The 27453-nt window shown below is 39.5% G+C and overlaps 4 protein-coding genes across 4 annotated transcripts; 2 read left to right on the top strand and 2 right to left on the bottom strand.

Moving 5' to 3' along the window:
* Positions 1–1892: 1892 nt before the first annotated feature.
* Positions 1893–6591, top strand: LOC122838488 (ras-related protein Rab-11B). Its single transcript, XM_044129179.1, has 5 exons — positions 1893–2065; positions 3879–4074; positions 4183–4376; positions 4456–4536; positions 5885–6591. The coding sequence occupies exons 1-5, from the start codon at positions 2026–2028 to the stop codon at positions 6028–6030; spliced, it is 657 nt and encodes a 218-aa protein (XP_043985114.1). The 5' UTR covers positions 1893–2025; the 3' UTR covers positions 6031–6591.
* A 2550-nt stretch (positions 6592–9141) lies between these two features.
* On the top strand, positions 9142–13140 carry LOC122838333. Its single transcript, XM_044128903.1, has 7 exons — positions 9142–9322; positions 9665–10073; positions 10192–10297; positions 11459–11676; positions 11919–12050; positions 12165–12332; positions 12509–13140. Exons 2-7 carry the CDS (start codon positions 9669–9671, stop codon positions 12512–12514), a joined length of 1035 nt encoding a protein of 344 aa, XP_043984838.1. The 5' UTR covers positions 9142–9322; positions 9665–9668; the 3' UTR covers positions 12515–13140.
* A 4-nt stretch (positions 13141–13144) lies between these two features.
* Positions 13145–21523, bottom strand: march2 (membrane-associated ring finger (C3HC4) 2). The gene is made up of 5 exons (XM_044128904.1): positions 21182–21523; positions 17645–17925; positions 17347–17542; positions 16257–16466; positions 13145–16171 (listed from the first exon to the last, which is right to left on the bottom strand). Exons 2-5 carry the CDS (start codon positions 17824–17826, stop codon positions 16016–16018), a joined length of 744 nt encoding a protein of 247 aa, XP_043984839.1. The 5' UTR covers positions 17827–17925; positions 21182–21523; the 3' UTR covers positions 13145–16015.
* Positions 21524–22228: 705 nt separating this feature from the next.
* Positions 22229–27077, bottom strand: LOC122838336 (ras-related protein Rab-11B-like). The gene is made up of 5 exons (XM_044128907.1): positions 26904–27077; positions 25184–25379; positions 24761–24954; positions 23692–23772; positions 22229–23601 (listed from the first exon to the last, which is right to left on the bottom strand). Exons 1-5 carry the CDS (start codon positions 26941–26943, stop codon positions 23456–23458), a joined length of 657 nt encoding a protein of 218 aa, XP_043984842.1. The 5' UTR covers positions 26944–27077; the 3' UTR covers positions 22229–23455.
* Positions 27078–27453: the final 376 nt, after the last annotated feature.

A 27453-nucleotide genomic window follows, 5' to 3' on the forward strand; every position in this document is an offset into this window, starting at 1 on the left:
TTGTTTTAATTTCAGGTGGAGGCGTCTTCATCATTTTTCTTAACCCTTATGAAGTTGTGAAATAATAATAATAATTAGCGCTGACGTGGATCAAATATTTTTTTATAAATTTGCTGCATTTAACTGGGGATTTCCTCACCAACGTACAATATTTATCCTTTCAAACTCAACCAGTTTTTATATTTTTCCGCAAGAAAATATAACACACTTACTAAAGTATTTACTGTATAAAATGCTTATACATTTTAGCAAAAAAAGAAGAAGTAAATATCAAATGAGTTTTATTTTGACATCCAAAGAGGGGAAAAAACACATTTTGAATGTCCTTATTTCAAAAAACTGTAGTTATGTGAAGGTTTTAGTTATTGGTGCTGTGATTTAGTTGAACGAACATAAATACATGACTAACACACAGTGTAAACAATCATTATCCAGGCTGATATGCTGCACAAGAGCATTTCATATCAATGTACGATACATAAACAGTACCGGATTGCACTTAATAAACCTGCTGTGCTAGATTAAACAGCACATTTTGTCCAAAGTCCAGTTTGCTACTCACTCTTAGGGCAGTGGTTAGTTTGGATCCACCTCATGACTCACCGTCAGTGAGGTTTATCTGCAGCTGCATGAGTTCTCATTTTCTCACTGTGGGACATGCAGCTACACTGAGTTAGAGTTTGATTTGCAGCAGTGTGCTGCTGTCAGGAGCCCTGCTTCATTTCTCTTTAAACCTTATCTTTAAACCTTATCTAGATCAGCCTCACAGCTAAAAAAGCAGAGCTTGATTTTTAAGCATTTCAATTACAGCAGAGCTCAGTTGAGGTATAAAGCACCACCGAATAAATGATTTCCAACAGCAGCAAAATTAATTTATGAGTTTTGTAATTGAGACTATGTATTTGGCACTTTCTACCACATTCACTGAGCTCTAATATTTCATTGGTAGTTTATGTTTATGCTTTAGGTTTGTGTAAATCCTTGGGAGCCTCAAGGTATAGGCAGCTCAGCTAATCAACTAATTCCACTGGTTGCTTGAAAATAATAATAAAAAGAAGAAAAAAAACTCCCCTCTCTCCTGAGATGACATAATTGCAATGAACAAGAGTCCCTAAATTAAATTCCTCTTGGGCTCTCATAGAACCTGGTGTTATGCTTGTGGGTGGATGGATGGATGGATGAAATAAGGATTCATAAACCTGCTCTAGCCCTGCTCCTGAGAAATAAGTAATAGACAGAGGTGTACTATATCCTGATTTAGTTTTTTAAAAATTGTTTTCTGTTCAATCTTTCTTGTATTTATTCTTCTGTGTCATGTTCACTGCAATTCGGTAAAATTTACATCACTGTGGAGTTAAAGTATGGAGAAAAGAAGGCATATTTCAATATTATTTAGTGAAATGCATTTTAAAAATGCATGTAAATGCAACCATGCATGAAACAGCATGCATTTTGCATCATTCAAAATGGATTGGAGCTCTCTCTGAGTAAGTTATGTACTATATAATTTAGATTCTTACAATTGATATCGTGGGGTTTAGTTTCTGATTCACCTCAATCCTCCATTGACTGCTCCAAAGTCGGATTCCTTGTCGGTTCTGTGTAAAAAAAAAAATCTCCCACATTTTAAGGGAAGTAATTGGTGTTCTCAACACTGCAATAATTTGCTCTCTAATGTATAATTTTAAGAAATGTAATTAACTCTTCACGTAAATAGCTCTCAGACTAATGCCGAAGATATTCTCTGTTTCTCAAGAGGATATGAATTTCCAGAAATTACAGTGTCGTGTAAACTTTGCTTCTAAAACCCTGTATGTTGTTAAACGGGCCAGATTGACTGGGAATTTTTGCGTATTTTCTCCACCTGCAGAAGCTGCGTAGCGGTACGTCACGTAGCGTTTCTGCTCCTCTTACGCAATATGCGCCTTGTCTCCTCCTGTCATCTCGGTGCACCGCCACCCTGGTCAGTTGGGGGAACTATTTTCTCTCATCACCGCTCTCTCCTAGAGCTATCTGAACATCAAAATGGGGAACAGAGACGACGAGTATGACTTCTTGTTCAAAGGTGAGTCAAACAGACGGAGGTTAGCGTTATTTAAAGGCTATTCTCAAAACTAGCATGCTAGCTGCGTTATCGTCGCTGGTAAACATCAGCTAACGGTAGCTAGCCGAGCTGTTTTCGTTGCCCATTGACTCACTTCCCCTGTTTAATAGTTACTTTAGGTGTGGCACTGCTCGTTTTTGTGTTCAGGTCTGACTCTTTGTGTTCAGCACGTTTTAGAGAAACCAGAGCGTATTGTTTTTGGTGAGGAGTCCTGCAGGCTAGTGGTCAGGAGAATAGGACTAAAACACACCGACTGTATTTAAAACTTTATTACCATCTGTCACAACTAGACAGTGCTTTTTATCACACAGTGAAATCTTATTTTTGTCTGCTTCATCTTCAAAACCCTGGGCTTTTGTTTGTTTTTTTAAGAGTTGCTTTGTTGGATACTTGATCCCTGAGGGAGGAAACTCACTCCCCGTCAAAGAAAGAAAGAGGAAACTCCATTGTTGTTTTTTTCTGTCAGGTTTCTAATTACCTCTGATCACAGGTACTTTCCAATCAGTCACTTCTCTGTCAGTCTGATGACTGCAAGCTCCTTTCTTAACCAAACAAAGCTGGATCTTATCAGACCTCATCACTAAATCTGTGTCACTAGAACTATTTGTTTTTCTGAAGGAAGAAGGAAGAAGTCCAGATTCCTGCAAACATGTACAGTATATGCTGCATATCCACGTCTTTGTTTATTATACAACTCAAATGAAGGGTTTTACATTGAAGCTTGCCTTTCACCCTGCCAATGCATTATTAATATGCAGCAGTTGAAGGGGCCCCAGTCTCCTGCAGCCGTTTGGACTCTGGCTTCAGGATACTGATGACTCGTCAGGATGACACAGGAACAGAAGTCTTGAGAAAGCGTTGAGTCAGATTTCTCGGAGCGCAGGCCTTTGGCAGCTCCTTCCTGCCTGATTCCCAACAGGCCAGAGTCTGACAACAATCCCTCTGCACAGAGAAAGCAGAACTTTCCGGCACTTTCACTTTGAAAAGTCACTGTGTTTCCAGTTCAGGTATGAGGCGGCGTTAGACTTTCACCTTGAGGAAACGTTTTGTTGCATTACCACAAAAAGCGAAAACATTAAGCATTGTCTAATTAGTTTGTTTGTTTGTTGTTTTAAGAGAAACTGTAGCTTGCAAGGCTCTCCAGTAGCAGTCTGTGTTTCAGCCTCTGACTGAAGATACTGTTGATTTATGACTGCTGCTGTCTTATGACCGTCATGACACGCTAACAGCTCAATCTCCACACAGCAGCTGCAATATCTGACAGTAACTTTTCCCGAATGACATCATCAGGTGTCGATAAGCACAGCTGTTAATCTGATAGGAGACGTTGATGATTAAAGTTAGAATATTATAGTTTTTCAACTAAAACATTGAATATTCAAGTCCTTTTCTCTGGTGGAAAAGGAGTCCTCTGACATCAGCGCTATAGAACGTCTGGCCGAGTCGCAGAACGAAGAAATAAGAAAATCCAAAGAGAAATCTCAGCAACTGAGGATCCAGATTAGCAGCCAGTTTCAGGAGATTCACCAGTTTTTGTAAAAGGAGAGAAGATAAAATTCTGAATGAGCTGAAAGACCGGGAGAAAGATGAGCTTTCTCTTTCAGCCAGCTGACCAGCAGTACGCAGCAACAAATGAGAAAGAGGTACGCTCCATACGACTGAAAAAAATCTCCCTTTAAAGCCGAGTTAAGGGAAATTAGTTGACGTCGCAGATATTTGTCGCTACAATACAAGTTCTAAAATGTCCTCACCTCCCTTTGTGTTTGGTCTCCAGTTGTCCTTATCGGAGACTCGGGCGTGGGGAAGAGCAACCTGCTGTCCCGTTTCACACGAAACGAGTTCAACCTGGAGAGCAAGAGCACCATCGGGGTGGAGTTCGCCACCCGCAGCATCCAGGTGGACGGAAAGACGATAAAGGCTCAAATTTGGGACACAGCGGGACAGGAGCGCTACAGAGCAATCACCTCAGCGTGAGTGTTGCCTGGGTTACAAATGTTCACAGCGCGTGGCATGACGAACCCGCCCTCGCGCCCTCCCCCCCCACGCCCAAGATAGAGCTGACTCTGCGCCCTCTCCAGGTACTACCGGGGCGCGGTCGGAGCGCTGCTAGTCTACGACATCGCCAAGCACCTGACGTACGAGAACGTGGAGCGCTGGCTGAAGGAGCTGAGGGACCACGCCGACAACAACATTGTCATCATGCTGGTGGGGAACAAGAGCGACCTCCGCCACCTCAGGGCCGTGCCCACCGACGAGGCTCGGGCTTTCGCGGGTAAGTGACGGCGAGTGCCGGTGGCGGAACGAGCACACCCGAGCCGTTTTTCAAAAATTTTTCTCTCTCCCTACGTCAGAAAAGAACACCCTGTCGTTCATCGAGACGTCGGCGCTGGACTCAACGAACGTAGAAGAGGCGTTCAAGAACATTTTAACAGGTGGGAGAAGCAAGATTCTGCAGATTTGTCTCCAGAAGGATTGAGAAAAAATGAAGGGGATACAGAATGCGAGGTATTGGAACTTGACAAAGTATAAATGTGACATGCATGTTGAGATAAGGCGGTTTTACTCGTTTAGTCGGACTCAGCGAGGCATCGCGTTTTAAACATGCAAAGATAAGCAGGTTCAACATTGGGCTGCGCCAATCTTTGCTGAGGAGAAAACTCAGTTGAAGTACTTTCTCATCTATTTCTCAAGCGCTTTTCCCCCATCAAGTTCTATTTCTGTGATTAATAATGCATGAGATGCTTTCAGTGTGGGTGATCAGGTTCTGCTGCAGTGAAAATAGCCACAAAAAAAAAAAAAAGATGGGTAGATAGAAATGCAGAATATGGTTTGATAAGTCAGATGTGAATGTGCTGGAGGTAAAGCTTCCTAATTATAATACAAAATAATCCTCTGCATATTCATTTGCTAAAAAGATGACTTTATTACCTTAAAGGGAAGTTCAAAACAAAAGCGGCAGTGGGTTTGTCCTGACTGAAACAAAGAATCGGATTATTTGTAATGAATCGTTTTTTTTTTAATTATCTTCAACTAATTTAGCAATCGATTAATCGTTAACTGGAGTATACAAACTCAAAGAAAGACCATTTTCTGGAAAAAACAAACACACACACATTCAGAGCAGTAATTAAACCAAATCTGGAAAAAAAAATATATACATTTTGCATTTTGGATAAAAAAAAAAGCTTCTTTGTCTGTAAATGTGTTTTAGTTTTTAACCAGGATAGCAGAATAATTTGCTTTCAAAAACATTTGAACCGTTGCTTTTGAGCAGCTGTCCAATTATTAATCAACTAAACCAGATCAGCCACTCACTGGGATACAGACAAGTCAAACAGAAAGGGTTGAGCTTTTCACATGTTGATGTTAAAAGTGTTGTGTTTTTTTTAGCTGCGGACGCATCATTGACAGATGATGAAGTGTTCACTAAAGAAATGATGTTGTTTCATATTAGTCAATAAAATGTTTATTTGCTCATTTATAAAAGAAATTCAATGATTATTTGAACTATTTATATCCATACTTTAATGTATTTCTAATATTGTTTTTAAAAAAAACTTAAAAGAAAAATCTGCAGAATGTCTTTTTTTTTTTCTTGTCAAAATAATCGATAGGTAAAATAATCTTTAGTTGCAGCCCTAGAATATTTTCACCACTAAGGAAAGTGCTAAGAAATTCCTGAGATGTTCTCTGACTCTGGTGGTCTTTCCTTTCCCATGGATGAGCATTACGTTATTTGTTATGGTTTTCTTTTCTTTCTTTTTTCCCCCCCATCTCCAGAAATTTACCGCATCGTGTCACAGAAGCAGATAGCCGACAGATCCGCGCACGACGAGTCTCCGGGCAACAACGTAGTAGACATAAGCGTCCCACCGACGACCGACGGCCAGAAGGGCAACAAACTGCAGTGCTGTCAAAGCCTGTGACGCTTAGCCTGAAGACACTCGCCCTCCTCCTCCTCATCACGCCACCAGTGCACTTTTATTTCCCACGTAGCTCCCTTTCAGAGCCAGCTCCTTCTTTTTCTTTATCTCTCTCCATTTTCTTCTCTCTTTTTTATTGGCACTTTTTCTGAACCCGTTTCATTTGACTTTGTAGGAGTACTTTCAAAGTCACTTGTTGCTCTTTTCTCCCGCCGTGAGGGATTTATTTATTTCAGACGCCTTTCATGTCCATGGATCAGCCAGCCGAGTCGATCATGGAGTCAGAGTGAAGGTCCCTGCCAGGCGGGAACGAGGCCGCTGCCTTCAGGAAGCCGTCAGGAAATACATTTCAGCGGTGGCCACTAGGTGGTGCTGTGCAAAACGAACTAAATAGAGATACTCCAGCCTGACGAAGCAGTATTATGTATTTGACGGTGTGCTTCTTACTTCCATCTGTCATCATGCCAAAAAATATTCTCTCTAAGTATTTATTGAAGAAAAGAAAAGTTGGCTTCGTTTGTCATTGTCTTACTGGGTAAATTTACAATAAAACTCTTGACTGAAGCACTTTGTCGGATGTCATGTGTCCTTTCTGAAAAACAATTCCTGCTTTAGTGGAAATTATAAATAAGTTATGGAGCAGGCCAACCTTAAAATGAGAGGTTAGTATTTTATTGTTGAACAGTGGATGATGGTAAAAAGCACTGAAATGATAGCATTTGGTCAAAAGCTCAATCTTTTTTCCCATTAAGACTGTACTGTTTTATTGCACCTTTGTTAAAGAACAAATGCATGTTTTATTACAGTTTTCGCTCTAAGGAAAACAAAGCAAAATGACCTGGACAGACTTCCAAAATATTGATATATTCTAGTATGTTTAACGCGAAACATAAAACTAATGCTAGTTTGATGGCGAGAGCAGCTTGTGAATCTTCTTGGCGTTTTTAAAAGCAGCTTAAACGCTCCCCTGCGCAGTGAACAGAGAGCTGACTTTTCGGAAGTTAAGTCAGAAATGAAAAGAGGACAAACACAATTTAGAAGTCTCGCTCGCTCTCTCGCTGGGTAAGTGAAACATGTCATAAAAATCTAAACCAACAGTACCTCGCAAAAGGATTCCTCAGGCTGTAGAAAAATGCACCAAGCAAAACTTTCCCACATGTTCCTCTGCATAAAATCCGTTTGTTCTTTGACTGTGTTGGTGGATTGTTAGAGAACGTTTTGAAAGAAAGAAACACAGCAGGGTTTTGGACAAGTTTAAACCAGAGTTAGATTATAAAAGATCTCTCACAGCTCAGCTGGATCTAAAAGGAAAAGAGTACAGCACAGATTCAAACCTACAAAAACACGTCCGCACACGTAGACTTTTTTGCAAGATATGGGCCAAAACGATTAACTCAAGACTACTTGCAGGCCAACAAATATTTTTATTTAAAAAAATAAAATGAAGTTTGTTGAGAGCATGTTTCTCTCTCTCTGCAATAAACTAAGCAAACTTTATACAGACTTAAACGGTCAAATAGCAACAAATGTGTAGATCATCGCAGATCCAAAACTTCAAAAAGGGTCTCGCATGTTTTAAATTAAAAGAAAGGCAAACACTTTTACTCTTTTATTTTTGGGCTCGGTAAAAGAAGACTGAAAAAGATTTTTATTTTTATTTTTTTTTAAGCAATAAAAACACGATTTAGATCGCTGTTTGAAAACACTTGGTGTATTTGGCCAGGTTTTAACAAGATAATCAAAAGCAGATTTGGGTGCAAAAGACGGTGGGTAGACGTGCTCTATGGAGAATAACAGGGAAGCAGAAAAGTTGCTTATTCAAAGATGAACATTTTGTGTTTTATCCAACATTTTTGAGGTTTTCTTCGGTCACAAACACAAATCCAAACAGTTTCCATATTAAGAGGACCGTTTAAAACGCAACAAGGTGAAAAGAAGAAGGTCAGAAACGCTTGTGTGACGTTTGTGTTTTTAAAGAGATAAAAGCTAAATGATTAAAGGCTATTTTTATAGACTAGAAATTTTGCTCACATATCAAGTCAGAATTCTACAAAAAAATGTTTAACCTTTTTCATTTACAATGGACCTTTTCAGGTAATGGGTAAAAATCAGAGTTCCGTAAATATTTGAGGATTTAGGGAACAATGTATCAAAGTAGCCTGTGATGGCCGAGGATACAGAAACGTGTTTTTGGTTTGTTTGTTTGTTTTTTTACCCTAGTTTGACTTTGTTTTGCACCTCTTGCCATCTACAGCAGCAGCAAATCTAATACTTTGAACTCATGTTTCTCCAACTAAGGAGCTTACGCAGAGTAGCTGTAGATTTTATAATAAAACCTGAGATTAGCGGTTTGTTTTCCATCAGGATTAGCGAACAGACGACCCCTCCTTCTCCACCCGCTTCGGATGTTATCATCCCATAGTATGGCCATTATCAGTGGTTATCAGCCCCATTGAATGGCCTCAGTTGGTCCCTGATCTGCCTGCTATCAGGCTGTTATCAACCAATCTATCGGTGATAACAGCCACTTGTCGCTAATAGAACTTTTTTTAAGCTTTTTTTAAAAACCTTTATTTATAATTTATCTGCGAATTTACCAAAAATACAAAAGCCAAATGTATCCGTCATAAGATTTTAATTAGGTATTGTAATAATTGTTACAGTATTTAAAAACAACTCACTAAAATCTAAAACCGGAGTTGTTTTTTTTTTGTTTTGTTTATTTTTGTTCGCTTTTTTAAAGACCTATATTTCCAATATGCCTTTTATTTCTTTCGATTTTTTCCAATAATTCACTCAAAATAAATGCCAAAATTTAACATACTTGGTTAATTTTATTGGATCTTTACAAGACGTGTTCTCTCAATACATGCCGTGTTTTTATCTTCCGGTCGTGCAATTTATATATATATATATATATATATATATATATATATAAGCATACAATGAAATTAAAAGGTATATTCTAGAGTTATGTAGTGTTACGAGTTGTCCAACCTCACAGCCCTCCACTAGGTGGCTGTATGTACATCCGAAGTTGCTTGCAATCCATTAATAATGATAAGAAGAAGTTAGGGTTGGCCCTAATCTTATTTTTAATTAAAAAAATTAAAAATTAAAATACGGATGGATTTGCTCATATGATTATATGAAAATCTGTGTTTGTACCATATGAAAATGTTTAATATTTGTATTAGTAGTAATAATAACAAATTACGGATTGCACCCGAGAAAACATTAGAGAAGAAGAAGAAGCTTACGTCATTCGACGCGACACTTTCCACGGTCGGAGCTGGTAAGTAGCCCCTGAATCTGTCAAATAAAAATGTAGTAAAAAACCTCAAAAGACCGAAAGTCTACATTTATAAATCTGCTGATGGTAGTTCTATGAGTTAATGTTAGCGAGTATGTGGCACAGCATGTGTTTGTACAGATTTAGACACGTTTTTAACCCTATTTGGTAGAAAAAAGGCTACTTTAGCTCGCTAAAGTAGCCTCTTAAAAGCCAGTCAGGTTCAAATGTAGCTGTCCTTCATACCTTTAATAACAATGTGCTAAAATTTTGTTTTTTTATTATTATTTTATGCTTCTCGGTGTTACAGTATTTCTGTCTTCTTTCTGTTCTCTCCCACTTTAGAACCATGCCTAAATATAAGAGCAGTGTCCGTTGTAAGACCAAAAAAATAAAAATAACTCGGAAAACCATCGGTGGTCGGGCGAAATATTCCTACATTCCCTCACATGCAGGCTCATCTGACACCAACACTGTTTTTCCCTCATCACATGATATTTGTACTGAAAACTCAAAGGAAGAAGGGACCGCGTATACTAGGGCAAAAAGGAAGGAGCTGACTCTATGGGATACACTAAAAGATCAGGTCTTGGAAGAGTCCTATAAGTCCTCCGCTCCTTTCTCTGACATGTGCTCGGTGTGCAAGAAACCTGGAGTATACCGCTGTCTGGAATGCAGCAGAAGCAGTGTTTTTTGCAAAGATTGTGTCTACACAGTACACATAAATTCTTTGCACCTCCCTGAAAAGTGGAATGTAAGTTCATTTTTGTTGAATGTACTAATAAATATTGTAATTGATATGTATAGAATGAGAATGAGTTCTTAATTGCATAAAATTCGGTTTTTATCTGTCCTTTTTTGTGTCTCTTTAGAAAACCTGCTATGAGGCTGCTTTCCAGCAGTTGGTGTTGCATTTAAGTGGAGATCACAGTACCCATGATGTTTACTCCAGAGATGTAAAGACTTTTGTCAACACAGGTATGTTTTTACACTATGTAATTTTTTAATTAATTAATTTTGTGTATACGTGTATGTATATATATATGTATACTGCTCAAAAAATAAAGGGAACACTCAAATAACACATCCTAGATCTGAATGAATGAAATATTCTCATTGAATACTTTGTTCTGTACAAAGTTGAATGTGCACAACAGCAGGTGAAATTGATTGTCAATCAGTGTTGCTTCCTAAGTGGACAGTTTGATTTCACAGAAGTTTGATTTACTTGGAGTTATATTGTGTTGTCTAAGTGTTCCTTTTATTTTTTTGAGCAGTGTATATATATATTCTACAAAATTCTAAATCTTATTTAGTAAAATTTATGTTTTCACTTTATGATTATTAATCTTGTCCCACGTGAGTATATGTTTATGTGACTTTTTATTGTGGAATAACTTTTTATTCTTCTTTGTTGTTATTTATTTATACTTGGATACACAAATATAGAAAACTACATAAATACATAGATTGGAGGGGAAGCTCAGTTAAAGACAACACATGTTAAGTTAAACACAATTAAAGTGGCAAGTCTTCATTGGTTTGTACATGTTTAAAGAAGGGATATATCATCCATCCATTGCCTTCTGCTTATCTGGGTTCATGTCACCCAAGTAACAGCATAATTAAGGATTCCCAGACTTCCCTCTACCCAGCCAATTGGGCCAGCTCCTAGGGTGTAATCCCAATACATCCTACACCAGTGGTGCCCAAAGTCGGTCCTCGAAGGCCAGCATTTTGCAGGTTTTAGTTCTGTCCCTGGTTTAATGCACTTGGATCCAGTGACGGCTCAGTAGAAGAACATTGACCTGCTGGAAAGGTTGTTACCACCACCACAGAGAGAACTAAAACATGCAGAATGAAGGTGCTCGAGGATGAATTTTGGTCACCTCTGTCCTATTCCATGTTAGAAGCATAGATGTGGCCTGGTGGTTCCTAAAGGGAGCAGTAATAAAAAGATCAACTCCTCATATGGATATCATGTATTTGTTATAAAACTTATAAAATCGAAGTATAAGTATAACACATATTGTGGACTGATTTAATTCAGAGTTCTATAAAACAGTGTATTTATTGACTCTATAAAATAAAAAATGGAATGAATCTTCAGTAATCTTTTTTCTTTCTTTGTCTTTTTAGGTCATCTCATTAATTGCACAGTTTCTTTCTGTAAATGCGAACCTGAGGTCTGCACTCTTCTGAAATATGGCCTTTGGCCTGCTTCACCGGAGAAGCCACAGGCTGCTTTTTCAATGGCTCTTCTTGAGCTATTTGTTCATCTTTCTTTGGAGTGCCAGGTCTCTGTAGAGGGATTCATCAACACCTTACGGTGGAAAAACAATCTTACTGTTATGGAGGTAGTGAGAAAAAGATATGTCCTAGTAAATATGTCAACAATATTGCAACTTTTTTATTCTGTTTCATATATAAAATATTTCTTTAAATTAATGTCATTGATGGCATTTCCAGTAGACTAGATGTGTTATTTACTGCTTTCTCATTTAGAATTGTTTTTGTTTTACAGTATTTATTTATTTTTACTTATGTACCTTTGGAATTAATAGATTAAACATAAGTACTGTGATTCTTTTTACTACAGGTTAATATGCTGTACAGAGCCCTAGTAGGAGAGTCTATTTCCCAGTTTCGCCATTATCACTTCCGACGAAGGTCACTAGTTGGCCTTTGTGACCAATTTGATGATGGCACAGTGTGCCCAGCATGCATAAAGGTTGGACACACTGAGATAAATTCGTAATATACTTTTAGAAGACATTAGTACAATGGACAAATGTCATTTTGAGAGCTTTCAGACTTATCCTTATTCTTGCTGTTTATTCTTCAGACTGATGGCACTGTAATTGTGGCTTTGGATGCCAACTTTGGCCTCGTACGAAAAAAGAGCTCTGGAAGTAGTATCACTGAGCCATTGCAGGGTAACAGAATGTTTGTCAGGGATGAAGATGTTGAAGAGTATGTCGGGTCAAATCCTGACAACTGTCAACCAACAGAGGTGAGTAAATATCATATCTCATTTTCCATTCTGGTAATTTTCTTGTTATTTATTTTCAGTCAATGCTTTTTGAAAAATACCCTTTAAAGGAATTTTATGACAGATATATATCTATTTTTGTAATTGTAATTTTTTTATTTTTGTAATTTTTTCCTTTGTGCTTCTCTCTCTGCCAGAGTTAAAGGATGAGATGTAAACAAGCTTACGGAGCTGTGGGGGGTTTTAAACCAGAAGATGTGAACTGGCTAATGATCACAGGCGACACTTCCTAGATTAATGCCCACGCAGCATTTATTATTACATTTTAGCAAACAATACTTGGCTGATTGAAAGTACAAGGATTTTTTTTTTTTAAGAAAAGACATCCTGTAATGTACCAGAAAACAACGTAATATTATAAACAAAATAACTGCAAATCAATCTACAAACAATCCTGCCTCTATAAAACAAACAAACAAACAAACAAACAAAAATGCAAACAGGACAGAAGGGTCAGAAAAACGAGTGACATTTACATTATTTACAATCTCTTGGGTGACATTTCATGGGTTGAATACACAGGTTGACCACAGCGCAGAGAGACGCTTTAGGGAAGTGGGTGATGATTTTTTACCTCTCTATGGCACCGCTGTAGCCAAAATGGGGTCAGTTTTGCATAATTTTAGACACACTTAATACAAGAAAAGTCAATCCATTTCTTTGTTGACTGGTAGCCGCTGGTGTTTACGATGAGCAGGAAATCACAGCCATGGTCCAGTGAAGTCTCAACGAGGATATTAAATGCTTTTTTTTTTTTTTTTTTTTTTTTTTTTAATAAACAGTGAGCAAATATTTACTGGTAGAAGCTAGTGTAAACATTATTGTGTGTGTAAAAAATAATAATCAAATACCCATAACACACTTTTCTGTTATACAAAATCTCCAACAGAAGCATTTTGTGGCACAAGTTCACATCCTGAAAATCTAAGACCGTTTCATCCGCCCGGTTACTGTAAACTTAGTGTTGAAAACCAAGCTTTCCATCCTGAAGTTGCAACTGCACTGCGCTTGGAAAAACAGATGCATCTACAAGGTAAACATGCATATGATCACTTATGTGATAATAGCAAACTAGGAAGTTTGATTTAGGCGTAATAAAAATATCATCTTGGTAAAAACTGTGATTTATGGCGTAAACTTTACTTGATGTTTAAAAGCTGACAGTTTGGTTGAGATTTTTGTACTGCTGTTGTTTGGACATATTTTTGGTTTCATGGGTGTTTCAATAAATATCAAAAATGTTTAAATTAAATTAGCTGTAAAATACCAACAGCGGACGTTTCAGCCTATATCACAACAGGAAATATTTATTTTTAAGGCATTGTGTATGTGAAGCTTTGACAAACAGGTGATAGACATACTGTCAAAAAATATACAGATTAGTTTTTCTATAAGTTTTTTTTTATCCTTATTAAATGGAATACCACAAAATATAATAAGCTAGGTTTATAGTTGACGTATTTAACTGGGCATGAGGAGGCGCTCGCTTTTCACTCCAACTGGACGATTTGGAGGGTGTTCTTGTGGAGCAGCTCTTCTTGCACTGGCACTTATATGATCCCTCTAGAGCACAGGTGTCAAACTCAAGGCCTGGGGACCAAATCTGGCCTGTTGTAGCTTTTTTATGTGACCGTCTGGACTCTAAATTACATCAATAAATCCCTCTAGTTTTTCACAAATCCTCAAAATTCACATAATTATTATAATTTTTTTTAAATCAACAGATCTCCATTGTTTCTGATTTTACTGCAATTTTTTTTCTCAAATTGGTCAAAAACATTGAGTTTAAGTGACTGCTGCCCAAGCCTTACTTGATGTCAAGAAAAAAAAAAAAAAAAAAAGAAATCACAAATTTACATTATACATTAACTCAAATATCATAAAAATTTCTTACAAATATTTCTAAATTAGCATCACAAAATTTGTGATTTTGATTACAAAAAGCCCCCTCCCCCCAAAAAAAACAATCACAAAATCCTGGAGACATCTTTGTTCGTTCATATTTTAACAGTTTAATAAAGGTGTCAAACTCCAGTCCTCAAGGGGCCGCTGTCCTGCAGTTTTTAGATGTGCTACAGGTACAAAACACTGGAATGAAATGGCTTCATTACCTCCTCCTAGATCAGTTCTCCAGAGCCTTAATGACCTAATTATTCTATTCAGGTGGTGCAGCAGAGGAACATCTAAAAGTTGCAGGACTGGAGTTTGACACCTGTGGTTTAATGGGTTTTTATCAACGCATTCTGGCACAACCGGCCCTTTAAGAACATCCTGATTTTTGAAACGGCCCAAAATGCAACTGAGTTTGACGCTCCTGCTCTAGAAGGCTCACATGCAGAGAATACTGCACCAAGGTAGGCGTCCACATCACCAACCACTAGTCTGACCATCACAAAGCTGATTCCTACAGCAACGTTTAACTCAAAACCTAGAGTATGCTTCTGCAATACTCTAGGTAAATATATAACGTTCTTTTAAAAGCCGTTTTATTTTCTGTCCCTCCAAATAAACACAGACATGTTAAGTGCTGATGATACAAAAACCTTGCTGGCGAATCCTGCTTCAGCTGGAAACAAGAAATCCAGTCTAAAGTGAATTTAAAAATACACCAACAAAAAAACAAACAAACCCCAAAATAACTAATTGTGAGGTTGACATGCATAACTGCATGTTAGTGTCTTTGTTTACAGTAAAAGCTTCAATTTCCACTGTGTTGTTATTGCACAACCTCATGCTACACAGTCATCCCTCACTAGACCAGAATGAAAAAAAAAAACAAACAAAAAAAAACAATGAAAAATCTGAGTCGCGCGTTTAAACACAAACTGCATAACCAACATCTGGGTTGTGAAGTATAAATCAAAGAAGGGAGGTTTTTTTTCCCCCCAACCTGCCCCAGTCACAGTAATATGAGAGCACACTCATACGGCAGTGAGTCACAAATGGCAGAGAGGCAGAGCAGGTTAAAACACGTCAACACAAAACACGCCGCTTAGGGTGCAGTTACCGTTTTCGTCACACTGCGAAATCATTCTGCAGAGCCTTGCAAAAGATTTCCTTTAAATACTGTTAAGACGTTACACAGTTACAAACTGGGTGTCTTTTCATGGCAGCTGGTTACACTTTTATATGTAGGGGTAACTGTAGTTCGCAACCTGAAAAATGTGAACTACATTTTTCAGTGTTTTATTTTATTTTTTTCCAAAATTGAGGGTTAATTTGAGGTCATGCCTGAATGGAAAACACTTCAGGGAGTGAATACTTTTGTAAGAGAGGTTGCCGAACTGCGGGGGACGATTATGGAAATCCGTTTATGGTTTAGCAGAGCCCCCTCATCATCCTCACATCCCTCATGATGAGTCGGACAACATGTATGCTTCTGAACATCACATGCCGTCTCTCAGTCTCTTCTGCTTTGCTTTTCTGCATAAACCTTATCAAACATCCAATGATGAAAAAACGAATGCGGTCCTGCAGAACGCATTTTTAAGATGGAGTGACAAAATATGCAAAAAAGGAAGAAAACAATAAAAAGTAAAACAAATAAAAACATTTAAAAAAAAAAAAAAAAAGAGCCCAAAAGTGCTTCTTTGAAGTCCAGTCAACAAACTTGATGCAAGCTTCCCACATGTCTCCACCTGCTCTCATACTATACTCTCACTGGCAGACTTCTTCAGTTTGTTAGAGAGCAAGGAATGCTGGGAAGAGCTGGACTCCCTGGCTTCTGGGATGAGAAGACGCACTTTCTGATTTGTTCTCCTCCACTCGGAGTAGAGCTGACAGTGGTAGCGGAAAGAGACCTGGCGGACGGAAAACGCGGGAGAGACGTCAGCAAAGGCACGAGGTTATTTTTGCAAGCTGGGCTGCGTCGGGAGTCATGCTCACCAGGGTCCAGAGGACGTAGATGGTGAAGAGGGCGATGGTGAGCGCGATGAGGCCCACGGCCTGCAGCCAGCTGCCCATGCGAAGGTGGTCCTGAGCCCCCCTCAGGCACAGCCAGCCGGAGATCGCCGCCAGCGGCGTGATGAAGAGGAAGCACACCATGTCGCAGAACAGCGTCCGCTTCTCGTTACGAGGGCCGGGGTCCTGCAGCCACTGTGGAGCGGGGAGGTGAAAGGTCAAAAAGTGGAAGAAAGGTGACTTTGCAGATCTCCAAGCATAAAGTTCCCTGCAGATTTTCTCATCGCCCGACAGCCACAAACTTATTTTATTTTATTAGGATGTGGGAATCAGAGGCTGCACAGTGGCGCAGTTGGTAGAGCTGTTGCCTTGCAGCAAGAAGGTCCTGGGATCGATTCCCGGCCCGGGGTCTTTCTGCATGGAGTTTGCATGTTCTCCCTGTGCATGCGTGGGTTCTCTCCGGGTTCTCCGGCTTCCTCCCACAGTCCAAAAACATGACTGTCAGGTTAATTGGTCCCTCTAAATTCTCCCTAGGTATGAGTGTGTGTGCGCATGGTTGTTTGTCCTGTATGTCTCTGTGTTGCCCTGCGACAGACTGGCGACCTGTCCAGGGTGTACCCCGCCTCCCGCCCGGAACGCAGCTGGAGATAGGCACCAGCAACCCTCCCGACCCCATTAGGGAAGAAGGGTGTAAGAAAATGGATGGATGGATGTGGGAATCAGCAAAAAGCGATGTGCGATTGTAAAAATAAGGAACATGCAAGACATGAGTGAGCGATACAAAACATTTATAGTTAAAAATTGAAGTTCACAGACACTCTACAGTCAGCCCGACTAAACCCGAGGTATCTCGCAGAGAGGAAAAAAAAAAACGGGGAAATTTCAAGCATGCAGAGACGAGAACCCGACAATAAAACGACACCAAAATGTGGATTCTGAATTCAAAATGTGCGCTACATTTTTCACACTTATTTCAACCAAGTACGACGTAAACATAAAAAAGTGCTAGTGTGAAAACTTTTGCAAGGCCAGCGAATGAGACGAGAAAAACAAGACGGACGTTGGCGACGGTTACCTCTTTGAGCGGCTTGGGTCGCCTCTCGATGCTGAACTCTGTGTGACAGAGCTCGCAGTAGCTGGTGTTGGACGACGACAGCCACTTCTCCAGGCAGCTCTTGTGCACGGTGCCCAGCGTGCCCGTGCAGTCACACGGGGACAGGAGACCCTCGCTGCTGCCCCCCTCGTGGCAAATGCGGCAGATGGGACCGTCGCTGAGGCAAACAGGACAACGTTCGTTCAAACACAACTCCTCCCGAATATGGAGGAAACCGCTTGTCGCCATATTGGAACTGCGTGACAAGTCCGGGCCTCACCTTTGCACGCTCATGGGTTTGAGCACGGAGGACAGCAGCCGCCCGTCCAGCGCTGTGACCTGAGTGACGTAGAGGGCCTGGCATCCTTCGCCGCCCGCCTCCTCGACAATCTTCCACATGGCCCCCGTGCCGGAACAGTCGCACAGGGAGCCGGGCAGGTGGCAGCACCCGCCTGTCGTCATGGTCGCCGCGTCCAGACGCTGGCCGTACAGACAGAAGCGACGGGGGGAGATAACAATCGAGAGCGAACGCCTGCTGCTTTCCACCGGAGAACAATGCCTCTACAGAGAAGAAGACACGCAGAGGTTTGATTGATAAATAAATAAATTCAGTTTGAAAAGGGAAGAAAAGAAAAAAAAAAAAAAAGTCCTGGTCTTTCTCAGTGGAAGACGTATATAAAAAGAAGGGCTAATCTAATCAGAAAAAAAAAGACAGTAATATGTTATGTTCTCAAATGCACCAGATTTATAAGTCTCAAAAAAACTTGAATGTCACTGAAAATATATTTGGCATTTATTCCAGAAACTGAAACTAATTTACTGCATAGAAGAGTGAAATATTTTACATCTTTATTTCTTGTGATTCTGACAATTATGGCTCACAGGCAGTGAAAACCAAATATGCAGTGTGTCAGAAAATTAGAGATTACATAATAATAAAGTGGCTTTTTTTTTTGTTTGTTTGTTTTTTTTAAACTGAAGTGTCAGGATTCTCATAGGTGTGTTCATTTCTATCCATCCATTCACCCATTTTCTATCACCCTTGTCCCTAATGGGGTCAGGAGAGTTGCTGGTGCCAATCTCCAGCTACGTTCTGGGCGAGAGGCGGGGTTCACCCTGGACAGGTCGCCAGTCTGTCGCAGGGCAACGTGTTCATTTCTATGCACTCAATATTTGGTCCGGCCTCTTTTCGCATTAATTACTGCATCAGTGGCGAGATGCCAAGTTGGAAAATGAAGTCGGCGTCTCAACAAAGCAGAAGGAAGCATGATGTTCTCTAGAATTTCCTGGCAGGCGGCTGCGTCGACTGTGGACTTCATAAAAACGCAGTTGGCCAACACCGCATTGACCACAACTCGTCACCGACTGCGGAAACTTCACACTGGACTTCAAGAAACATGAAATCTACGCCTCGCCGCTCTTCCTCTTTCATCTACATCTTGATTTCCAAATGAAATGCAAACTTGACTTTCCTGTGAAAACGGAACCACCGAGCAACAGCGATGATTTTTCCTCCTCGGCTCAGGTAAGACACTTCTGACTTTCTTTCTGGTTCAGGAGTGGCTTGACAAATGGGACGTTTGTAGTCCGTGTGCAAGGTTCATTTGAGCATTGAATTCCTGAATGGATTTTGCTCCTTTCCTACCACCGAACTTTTTCTGAATATGTATTTATACGCAGCCTTCTGATCAGCTTCTTTGGTTATGGAGGGGTCAAAATTTTGAATTTGAGCTAAATATACAACAAATCACAATCACAACTCTAGGTAGGTGTTAAATTAAGTGAACCAAACCAAAGTAGTTCTAGTCAACCCAAACTAACCAATCATAAACAACCAGACCAGAAATCCAAGTGGAAGAGAGGGGAGGGATACGTTTTGAAAATTTTGTGAAACATAATAAATTTAGGCTATGATCATCAAAATTACAAGAAATAAAGGCTTAAAACACTTTGTCGTGTGTGACTAACACAGAAGGCCCAACGAATTATCAGGAATCTTTTCATGACGTTACCCCGGCTTTATTCCGTCGACAAAACCTGTTCATTTATTTTTTGGAAAAGATGGGAGGAAGAAAAAAAATAAATAAAATTTAAGAAAAAACAGATGCTTGTTTGGTACATGAATAACAATTCATTTATTGCTGACAGTTTCAGTCTTTTTCCTCTCGTTTCCATAGGATTACATATAACACTCCATGGATTCATCTTTTTATACTTGCATATTTAATAAATTAACTCTTTAATAGGCCGATTATCCTTTTGTTTCTAAAAAATAAAATAAAAAAATAAGCAGAACGTCAAAGAGGGATGGTGTTCTGATGAATAACCAGATGAAAACAACCACTGAGCACACTGGCTGTTTTCAGTTCCATTTTTTGTGCAAATAAAGTCCGAGTTAAAATCCAAGTAAATGACGTTTTACCAAACAATCAAAATCTGTACTTGCATTATTTTACTATCAAAACAAACACTTTGTGTTTGATCATACTATACATTTGCACAAATCCTTTTTTTTTTTTTTTTTTTTTTGAGTAAATGATGTAAAACAGGGATATTTTTAGTCAATATTTCCAGTCCACATGTGGGAAACCATGAATGCATATCCTGCCACGTCAGCAGAAACATTCTTCTTAAGAATTGCTTTGCATCATCTATGAGAAAGCTACTATTTTGGAAACAGACCAGGTTTTTTATTTTTTTTCCCCCAAAGCAGTTGTTAGTCTTTTCTAAAGACCAAAGTGATGTCAGCAGCCGTGACTGAGATGTGAGGCCCACTGATAACCAGCTGCTTGTCTCTAGATAACCCACACAGGAGGCTGAACCGGCTATGTTGGGGCCACATTTGCCTCTTAGCAAGCAAATTGGGATGTCTTGCATATCAATTACAAATGAAAGTGACCAACAGAAATTTGTACTTACTGATAAATTTCAGCTTGGACATGTATGTCTCACTATTTCTGAATAGAGAGGAAATAAATCTTTTTTTTTTAGGAAATCTACTTAGACTCAAACAAGAGGTATACCAAAATAAAAAAGTAAAAAATGAAGAAGTTCTCCAATAAACCCCGAGATCTATGCCAACTTGTATTAATGCAACAGCATCTCCACTACAGAGCAGACAAAAGTCTCCTGAATCTACAGAGGTACATGTAGGGTTAAAACATTTGGTTTAAGCTTAAGGGCCCAGATTTCAACTTCCTTCCTAAATTCTTGAGCAAATAAATTGATGCCTTACTTTGTGTCGTTGCTCGTGTAGACTGAAAATATGGGGCCACGATTAGGACAGTGTCACAATCCTTGACCCAGATAAACAAAGAGGTAACCCCCCTCCTCTCCAAATCAGAAACAACAGCTAAACCTAATCATTTACTGTCTGTTTCGACACGGGCCGCGTGTAAACACTGGGATTAAACCAGACACTTCTAGTTCTGTTTAAGATAAACGCGTGTTTTTAAAGACAATAAGGTACACTGGTCAAAAACAAATAGAGTGGTAAACGTAAATGGTAAGGAGGGTATGTTTTCTTTCTGCTCTGGCTTTCAGCGGCTAATGTTACAGCTGCAGACAGATGTTGGGGCTTTGACACAGACTATTGTCTGGAGCTCCGTAGCGGCGTCGTGCTACCGAAAGCATACATAAGCAGACGGGCAATGGTTCATGAAGAAAAATCCTGCTAATATTACGCAACATAAATAGCTTCTTTATGCTTTCTAGTTAAAAACAAACATGTTAAATAGCCGAGCTGTGTTAGCTGTCAGTGGGCGGCTGCTAACACCCCGTTAGATGCTATGAGACATAAAAGCTAACAGCTGCTCACCTTCTTCGGTCTCAGCGCCCCTTTAGCCTCGCTTTGTCTCCTCACTCCATTTTCACTGTAGGTCAGAAGGAACAACAAAACAAGGATGCAACAGCTCAGCTAGAGCTGTCTGAGCTGCGCTAGCCAACTACAGCACCTCCCTGTCTCCGTCCTGTCAGCTGACAACTCGGCCCAGACCAGGCTTCCGCTTTCCTGGGGCTTTAAATACTGCCCCCGAGGATCATCATCATCAACATCATCACCTTTTACAGTCTGGATCTGCGGTCAGGGAAGGCGTGCTCTGCCCGGAGGAGTGATGGTGGATGACAGCGGGGTGTCAGAGGGATGGGTCTGGACACATGCTCATCAGAGGAAATAAACAGGGACATGAGCTCAAACTGTCAAAACAATTAACTGCGCCCATGTAAACATTCAGAGCCATCAGGACAAAGGAAGCCTCTTTATGACTATTATGACATATGAGGACCATTTGGAAATATGACTCTCATAAATAGTTTAATGCTGGTTTCATTTTTTTTTTTACATGGTTTTGTCAGACTTTGAAGTGGAGGGAAAATGGTACCTGGTTTTCAAAACCGGACAATGTTACCTCTTCTTTTTAAGAAAGATTAAACTCGGTCGGATCTGACTCGGTATGTTAGACATTGATTCTTGAATAAATTTTAGGTCTAGACTTGGACTCATAACTCATATGCTCCATTTTTAGGGTTTTTCTGCTGATGGAAATCACAATGCGGATATAGGATGCTCAGTGTGATGTGAAGGATTGTGAAGCTTACCACCAACCAGATAGGATGTTAGGCAGACAGTTCAATTTTGGTCTGATCTGAGCAGAGTGCCTTTTTCGACATTTGTGGTGCCCCCTACATGTGGGAAGCCATTACAAGCACTCTTGGTGGCTTTTTATTATCTAACCCAGCTCTAAACTTCACAACTTTATTCCTGACCCGTCTGGTTGTTCTCATGCAAACCTCTCTGAAACCTTCCCAGACCGTTGAGAATAAACTGGCCACAGCACCCCATAATAACTACTTACCATTCAGGCAATGGCTTTACACACTTCTTTTTATTTCAGCATCTCATGAGCAATGCCAAAGAAAACTGCTCACTTGGCAGGCATTTATTTTGTGGAAATGTTACATCACATTGGATAAATTGTACAGAATTTTTCTTTCCCCAACACGAGGGGGAAAAAAACAAAAACAACAAAAAACCCCATTTTATCCATTTACTGAAATGTGTTTTCAGGTCCTTTTTTCTCAGATAAGTGTAAAAACTTGAAAAGGTTTAATTTGTTATGACTGAAATGTCATCAGATTAAAACAGATTTTAAATCCAATCCAGTTTGACATTTAACACATTCAAAAGACAGCAAAAGCTGCACACACACATAAAAAAAAGTGTTCTTGTCTAAGTGTGTGGAAATTATGATTGGACGTGTTTCTGTGAAATTGTTGGACATTAGTGCAAAAACATCAAAGTTTGATCTCAGCCAAATTAAGATAAAAGAACAGGAATCAGATCATCTGATTTCACATATCAAGCAGGCAACAAAACAGCTCATCTATGGAGCATTACCCATTGTTTTTTGTTTTTTATTCGCAGTCAGCCTGGAAAATGTATGAGGACTGCAATAGTTTCCTTTGGTATCTTTGTGCTCTATGATCAACACACATCCAGAAACACACACACACATACAATTAAATCACAGCATTTGTTTCACACCTGCCCACATTAAATCAGTCAGTCACAGCCAGTGTCGCCAGTGGCTCTTGCCGATTTCATACCAGGATGGGCAAAAGGGACTCAAAGTAGCAAGCAGAAATTTCAGACCTTCTTTCTCCTTGGCTCCTCCTCTAGAGCAGGACAGGGCAGAATCAGGTCAACCAAAAAAGAGATGAAGAGTTTCCACTGTGGAAAACTGTGTCATGAGTCTTTATGCAGACTAGGAAGAGACCTGCTGATCCCTCACCAGTCCCTCAAGGGGAGCGGGTCAATAGGATCGTCGTCTCATGAATTATGAACAGATTGTAGTTTACTACAGGCTCCGCCTGCTTAAAGCGCCTTTCACCTGGCCACACCAAGGGAGAAAAATATTTAACATGTTTTCCTTAGAAATCACAGGAAGACCAAAAGGAGGAAAAAAAACCCCAGCAAAAAATGAAATGACATCCCAGCTGTTTTGAAAACACAAGAACGTAACAAGAGCAACATGAAAGTTGAAATGAATCAGGAAGGAAAACAGAAGAGGTCGACAGAGAACACGTGAGGGGGTCACAGGCTTTGACAGCAGGGCAGTTTGTTCCCCCTCTGCCCGTCCATGGTTGGAGGGACACTGATGTCCACGACGTTGTTGCCTGGAGAATCGTCGTGCGCAGATCTGTCTGATATTTGCCTCTGAGATACAATCCGGTAGATTTCTGTGGGGGGAAATAAAGAAAACAACAAGGATGTGACAGAGTGAAAATGGTTCGTATCAAACTGAATCGTTGGTGAATCTCTTCTCCTACCTGTGAGAATATTCTTGAATGCTTCTTCTACATTAGTGGAGTCCAGGGCTGACGTTTCAATAAATGACAGAGTGTTCTTCTCTGAATAAGAGAGAAAACACAAAGAGATGAGAATACCTCTTTAAAGTATGTTTATAGACATTAACTCAGTGGTTTAAACATGAATGGATGGAGTTCAGATCCAGCCACTGACTGGCTTTGTCTGCATGATCATATCAGGACAAATCCTGCATCTGATAAGTCGCTAACAAGCTATGAATGTTTTTAGATGTTTCTGAAGGCTGAAGTGGTCTAAAAGTAAAGTATGTTAGTACTTTGGGTTAAGACGGGAAAAATGGAGGTCAGGATGCTTTTGAGCTTTTGTTACAGAGGACAGGAGAAGCTGAAGAAAACTAAAAACTGCTTTAAGTAACTTTTTAAAAGGTTGATGAGTGCTCTCTGAAGTTTGACAGGTTGTTTGTCTGCCAAGTTTATGTGTCTGTCTATTTTAATGTGGAAACTTTAAGCAAAAGTTACATTTCATTTTATTTATTTCATCCTGTCTGAATTACATTCAATTACGCAGAAATAAATCAAATTGGAGTGAGATAAATTTCCCAATAAAACCTACTACTAGTTCTGTTAATACAACTAATATTGCAGTCTGAATTATTGCACTTTACAGTAAAGGTGTAATGTAAATGGTATTTTTTTCCTTTAGCGTTTCATTATGATCCATGTTTCTTTATTTTCAGCTTAGCCTCATTGTATTGAAAGTTCTTGATCATTTTATTACATTAACAGAAGCAATTTTACCATAATTTTATGTACTTAGTTATTTGCTGGGTTTACATATATAATTAATACTTTCAAATATTTCAGAATTTTCTTGTATACAAAAACTTAAAAAGGTTTTACTATAAATAAATAAAATAGGTGGATGGCTGGATACGGCATTTAAAAAATGGGACAAGTAGTAAAGTTTGAAACAATTCTGTCCTCCCAGTCAGTAAATAATGCTCATTATGGCTCTGTAGCTCCTAAACACAGCTGAGCCTGTAATTACAAACACACTTATTAAACTACTAACCCGCGAAGGCCCGGGCCTCATCGGTGGGCACGGCCCTGAGGTGGCGGAGGTCGCTCTTGTTCCCCACCAGCATGATGACGATGTTGTTGTCGGCGTGGTCCCTCAGCTCCTTCAGCCAGCGCTCCACGTTCTCGTACGTCAGGTGCTTGGCGATGTCGTACACTAGCAGCGCTCCGACCGCGCCCCGGTAGTAGCTGATGGCAAGAAAGGAAGAGTAAAAAAAAAACACGACAAAAAATGTTAATCTGTTATGTTGTACTTTGAATATAACGGGAAATAACCTGAAAAAACGAAAGTTACAGGAGGAGGAAGATTTCGTTTGTATGAGGAATAAACACCAACTGCTGAGCTACAATCTTTAACCAGAAGGCATATTTCTAAATAAGTAACCGCTGTCAAAAGACTAATACAACACAGACTCACGCTGAGGTGATTGCTCTGTAGCGCTCCTGTCCCGCTGTGTCCCAAATTTGAGCCTTTATCATCTTTCCGTCCACCTGGATGCTGCGGGTGGCGAACTCCACCCCGATGGTGCTTTTGCTCTCCAGGTTGAACTCGTTTCGTGTGAAACGGGACAGCAGGTTGCTCTTCCCCACGCCAGAGTCTCCGATTAGAACCACTAAACGAACCAGGTACACATGTTAAGAAGCCATGTTGTTATGTTGTGGAGGGCTGGTGCCCCACACTGGTTAAATTTAACCCCACCCGGAATCACGTTGGCAGATTTAAAGGGCTTTGTTATAAAACTGCGATGACAGCCTCGTGCTTATCTCATGGAAGTGCATGAGATACACTCAGAAGCTGTAAAGCTTACATGATGTGTGCTTAGATACACTAATCAGTAGACAAAGAGATCAGAACCAGCTAATTTTTCTTTATTGCCTCTAATCTGAGAGCAGCGCATCAACTACTGGGAAATGACTCATTAGTTATATCAAAATGACAAAGTTCGGCTTCTTGGAAGAAATTAATAAAATAAAAAAAAAAAAAAGAAGGATGTGTCAGGACTTCTCACAGTACCGTAAGAAAAGATGAATCAGTCAGGCTTCTGTATCGATCTCTAATATTTTTGAGGTTTGACATGACAGCTTTGATTGTGACTGCTTCTGAGCTTTGTGCTCCTGCTCATCACTTCCGTTTCAGTTTCAGAAGAGAACAGGACATATGCATGGAAATTTAAGTTTTTGTCCCTGACAGCATTGGCAAACAGTAATCTGGCTTCTTTTCATATTGCTTTAGGAGTAATGTCTTCTTCTTTGCTGAAAGGCAATTCAGGCCAGGCTGGTGTTGGAATCATTCTGGATTCATTCTCTTTCCAGTTCCAGCAGGAAAGATAATGAATCTTTAACAGATCTTTTACTTTAGTTCTGGGTTTGATACATAAATTTCACACCAAAACAGAGAACACAGAATCACCTCCCTGCTGAAAAGTGAGGTGAATGGATTCCTATAGCGTTAATACATGTACATTGCGGACAAATGAGTGAATAAAAACTTGACTTTGAAGAAATTAATGAAAATGTCTCTCATTTTTCAAGTACTGTATCTGACAAAAAGAAAATAAACCTATCTGACCTAGAACGGGAACTGTTTAATCTGTTTCATGTCAAAGATAAAAAGGTAACGTTTGTTTTTATGCAATGTGAGTCAATATCTAGCTTTAACTGTACATATCAAAGATGATATGATAACGTCTTAAATACATACTTTAATTATGTTAGTAAGGTTTATTGAATGTGTAAAAACTTCATTTATCAACAACATGTTTAACAGAATGAGCAGTGCCAAAAATCAAAGCGTTTCAAATAATTGTTTTTAAAATGAGAAGCAGCTAATATGTTAGCAAACAGCTTTGCATAAAACAAATTACGACCAAGCATTGGACATCACGGGACTTCCTTTACAGAGACAATAGTTCACTCTACAGCCAAGCACTTTAATGACATTGTTAAGACAAAGATTGTGCGATTTCCATCCGAAAATGCTAGAAACAGAATTACTTAGTTGTCTTTTCTTATGTCACCTAGTGTTCAAGCTAACTTAGCATATCTACAGCTGACTTCCTCACAGTTGCTAACATCACGGAATCATAGCAAACACGGTCTGTCCGCCGCCATTCACCCACTTTCCAACAACCAATTACCTTTAAACAAATAGTCGTATTCATCATCTCGAGTTCCCATGGTTGACGAATATTTTTTCAACTTTGTATTTCCAACAAATATCAACAATTTTCTCCGTCTACCAGGTAGCTAGCAACCTGGCACCGCCTTCAAAGCAAGCTAAAGCACGTGAGTTTGGAATCCTTTAGTTTGACCAATAGGAAGGCTAATCTTTTTGACGGACAAATCTATGAACCAATCAAAACAGTTCTTTGAAGATGCCAATCAAACTACGTAAACAACGGAGAAGACAACAAGGTATTACTGCTTTTGTTCTGGCGTCCTGAAATTGTCAGTTTTTTCTTCAGATTAAATCAAGTTAATTATGTGAGAAAACATTGGTGTTTATATTTTGACTGCTTTCTTTAATGTTATATTTTATTTTATATATATTTCATATGTTACCCACTGGCAACCCAGTGTTTTTACTAAAACTCAAACATCTGGACCCTTTTAAGAAATGGCATGGTATTTCAAAATTATTCATAATCATGTTCATGTTTAAAATGATTATGTCAGAGCAAACTGAAA

This window comes from Gambusia affinis, linkage group LG10, assembly GCF_019740435.1.
Source record: "Gambusia affinis linkage group LG10, SWU_Gaff_1.0, whole genome shotgun sequence".
NCBI classification, from domain to species: Eukaryota; Metazoa; Chordata; class Actinopteri; order Cyprinodontiformes; family Poeciliidae; genus Gambusia; species Gambusia affinis.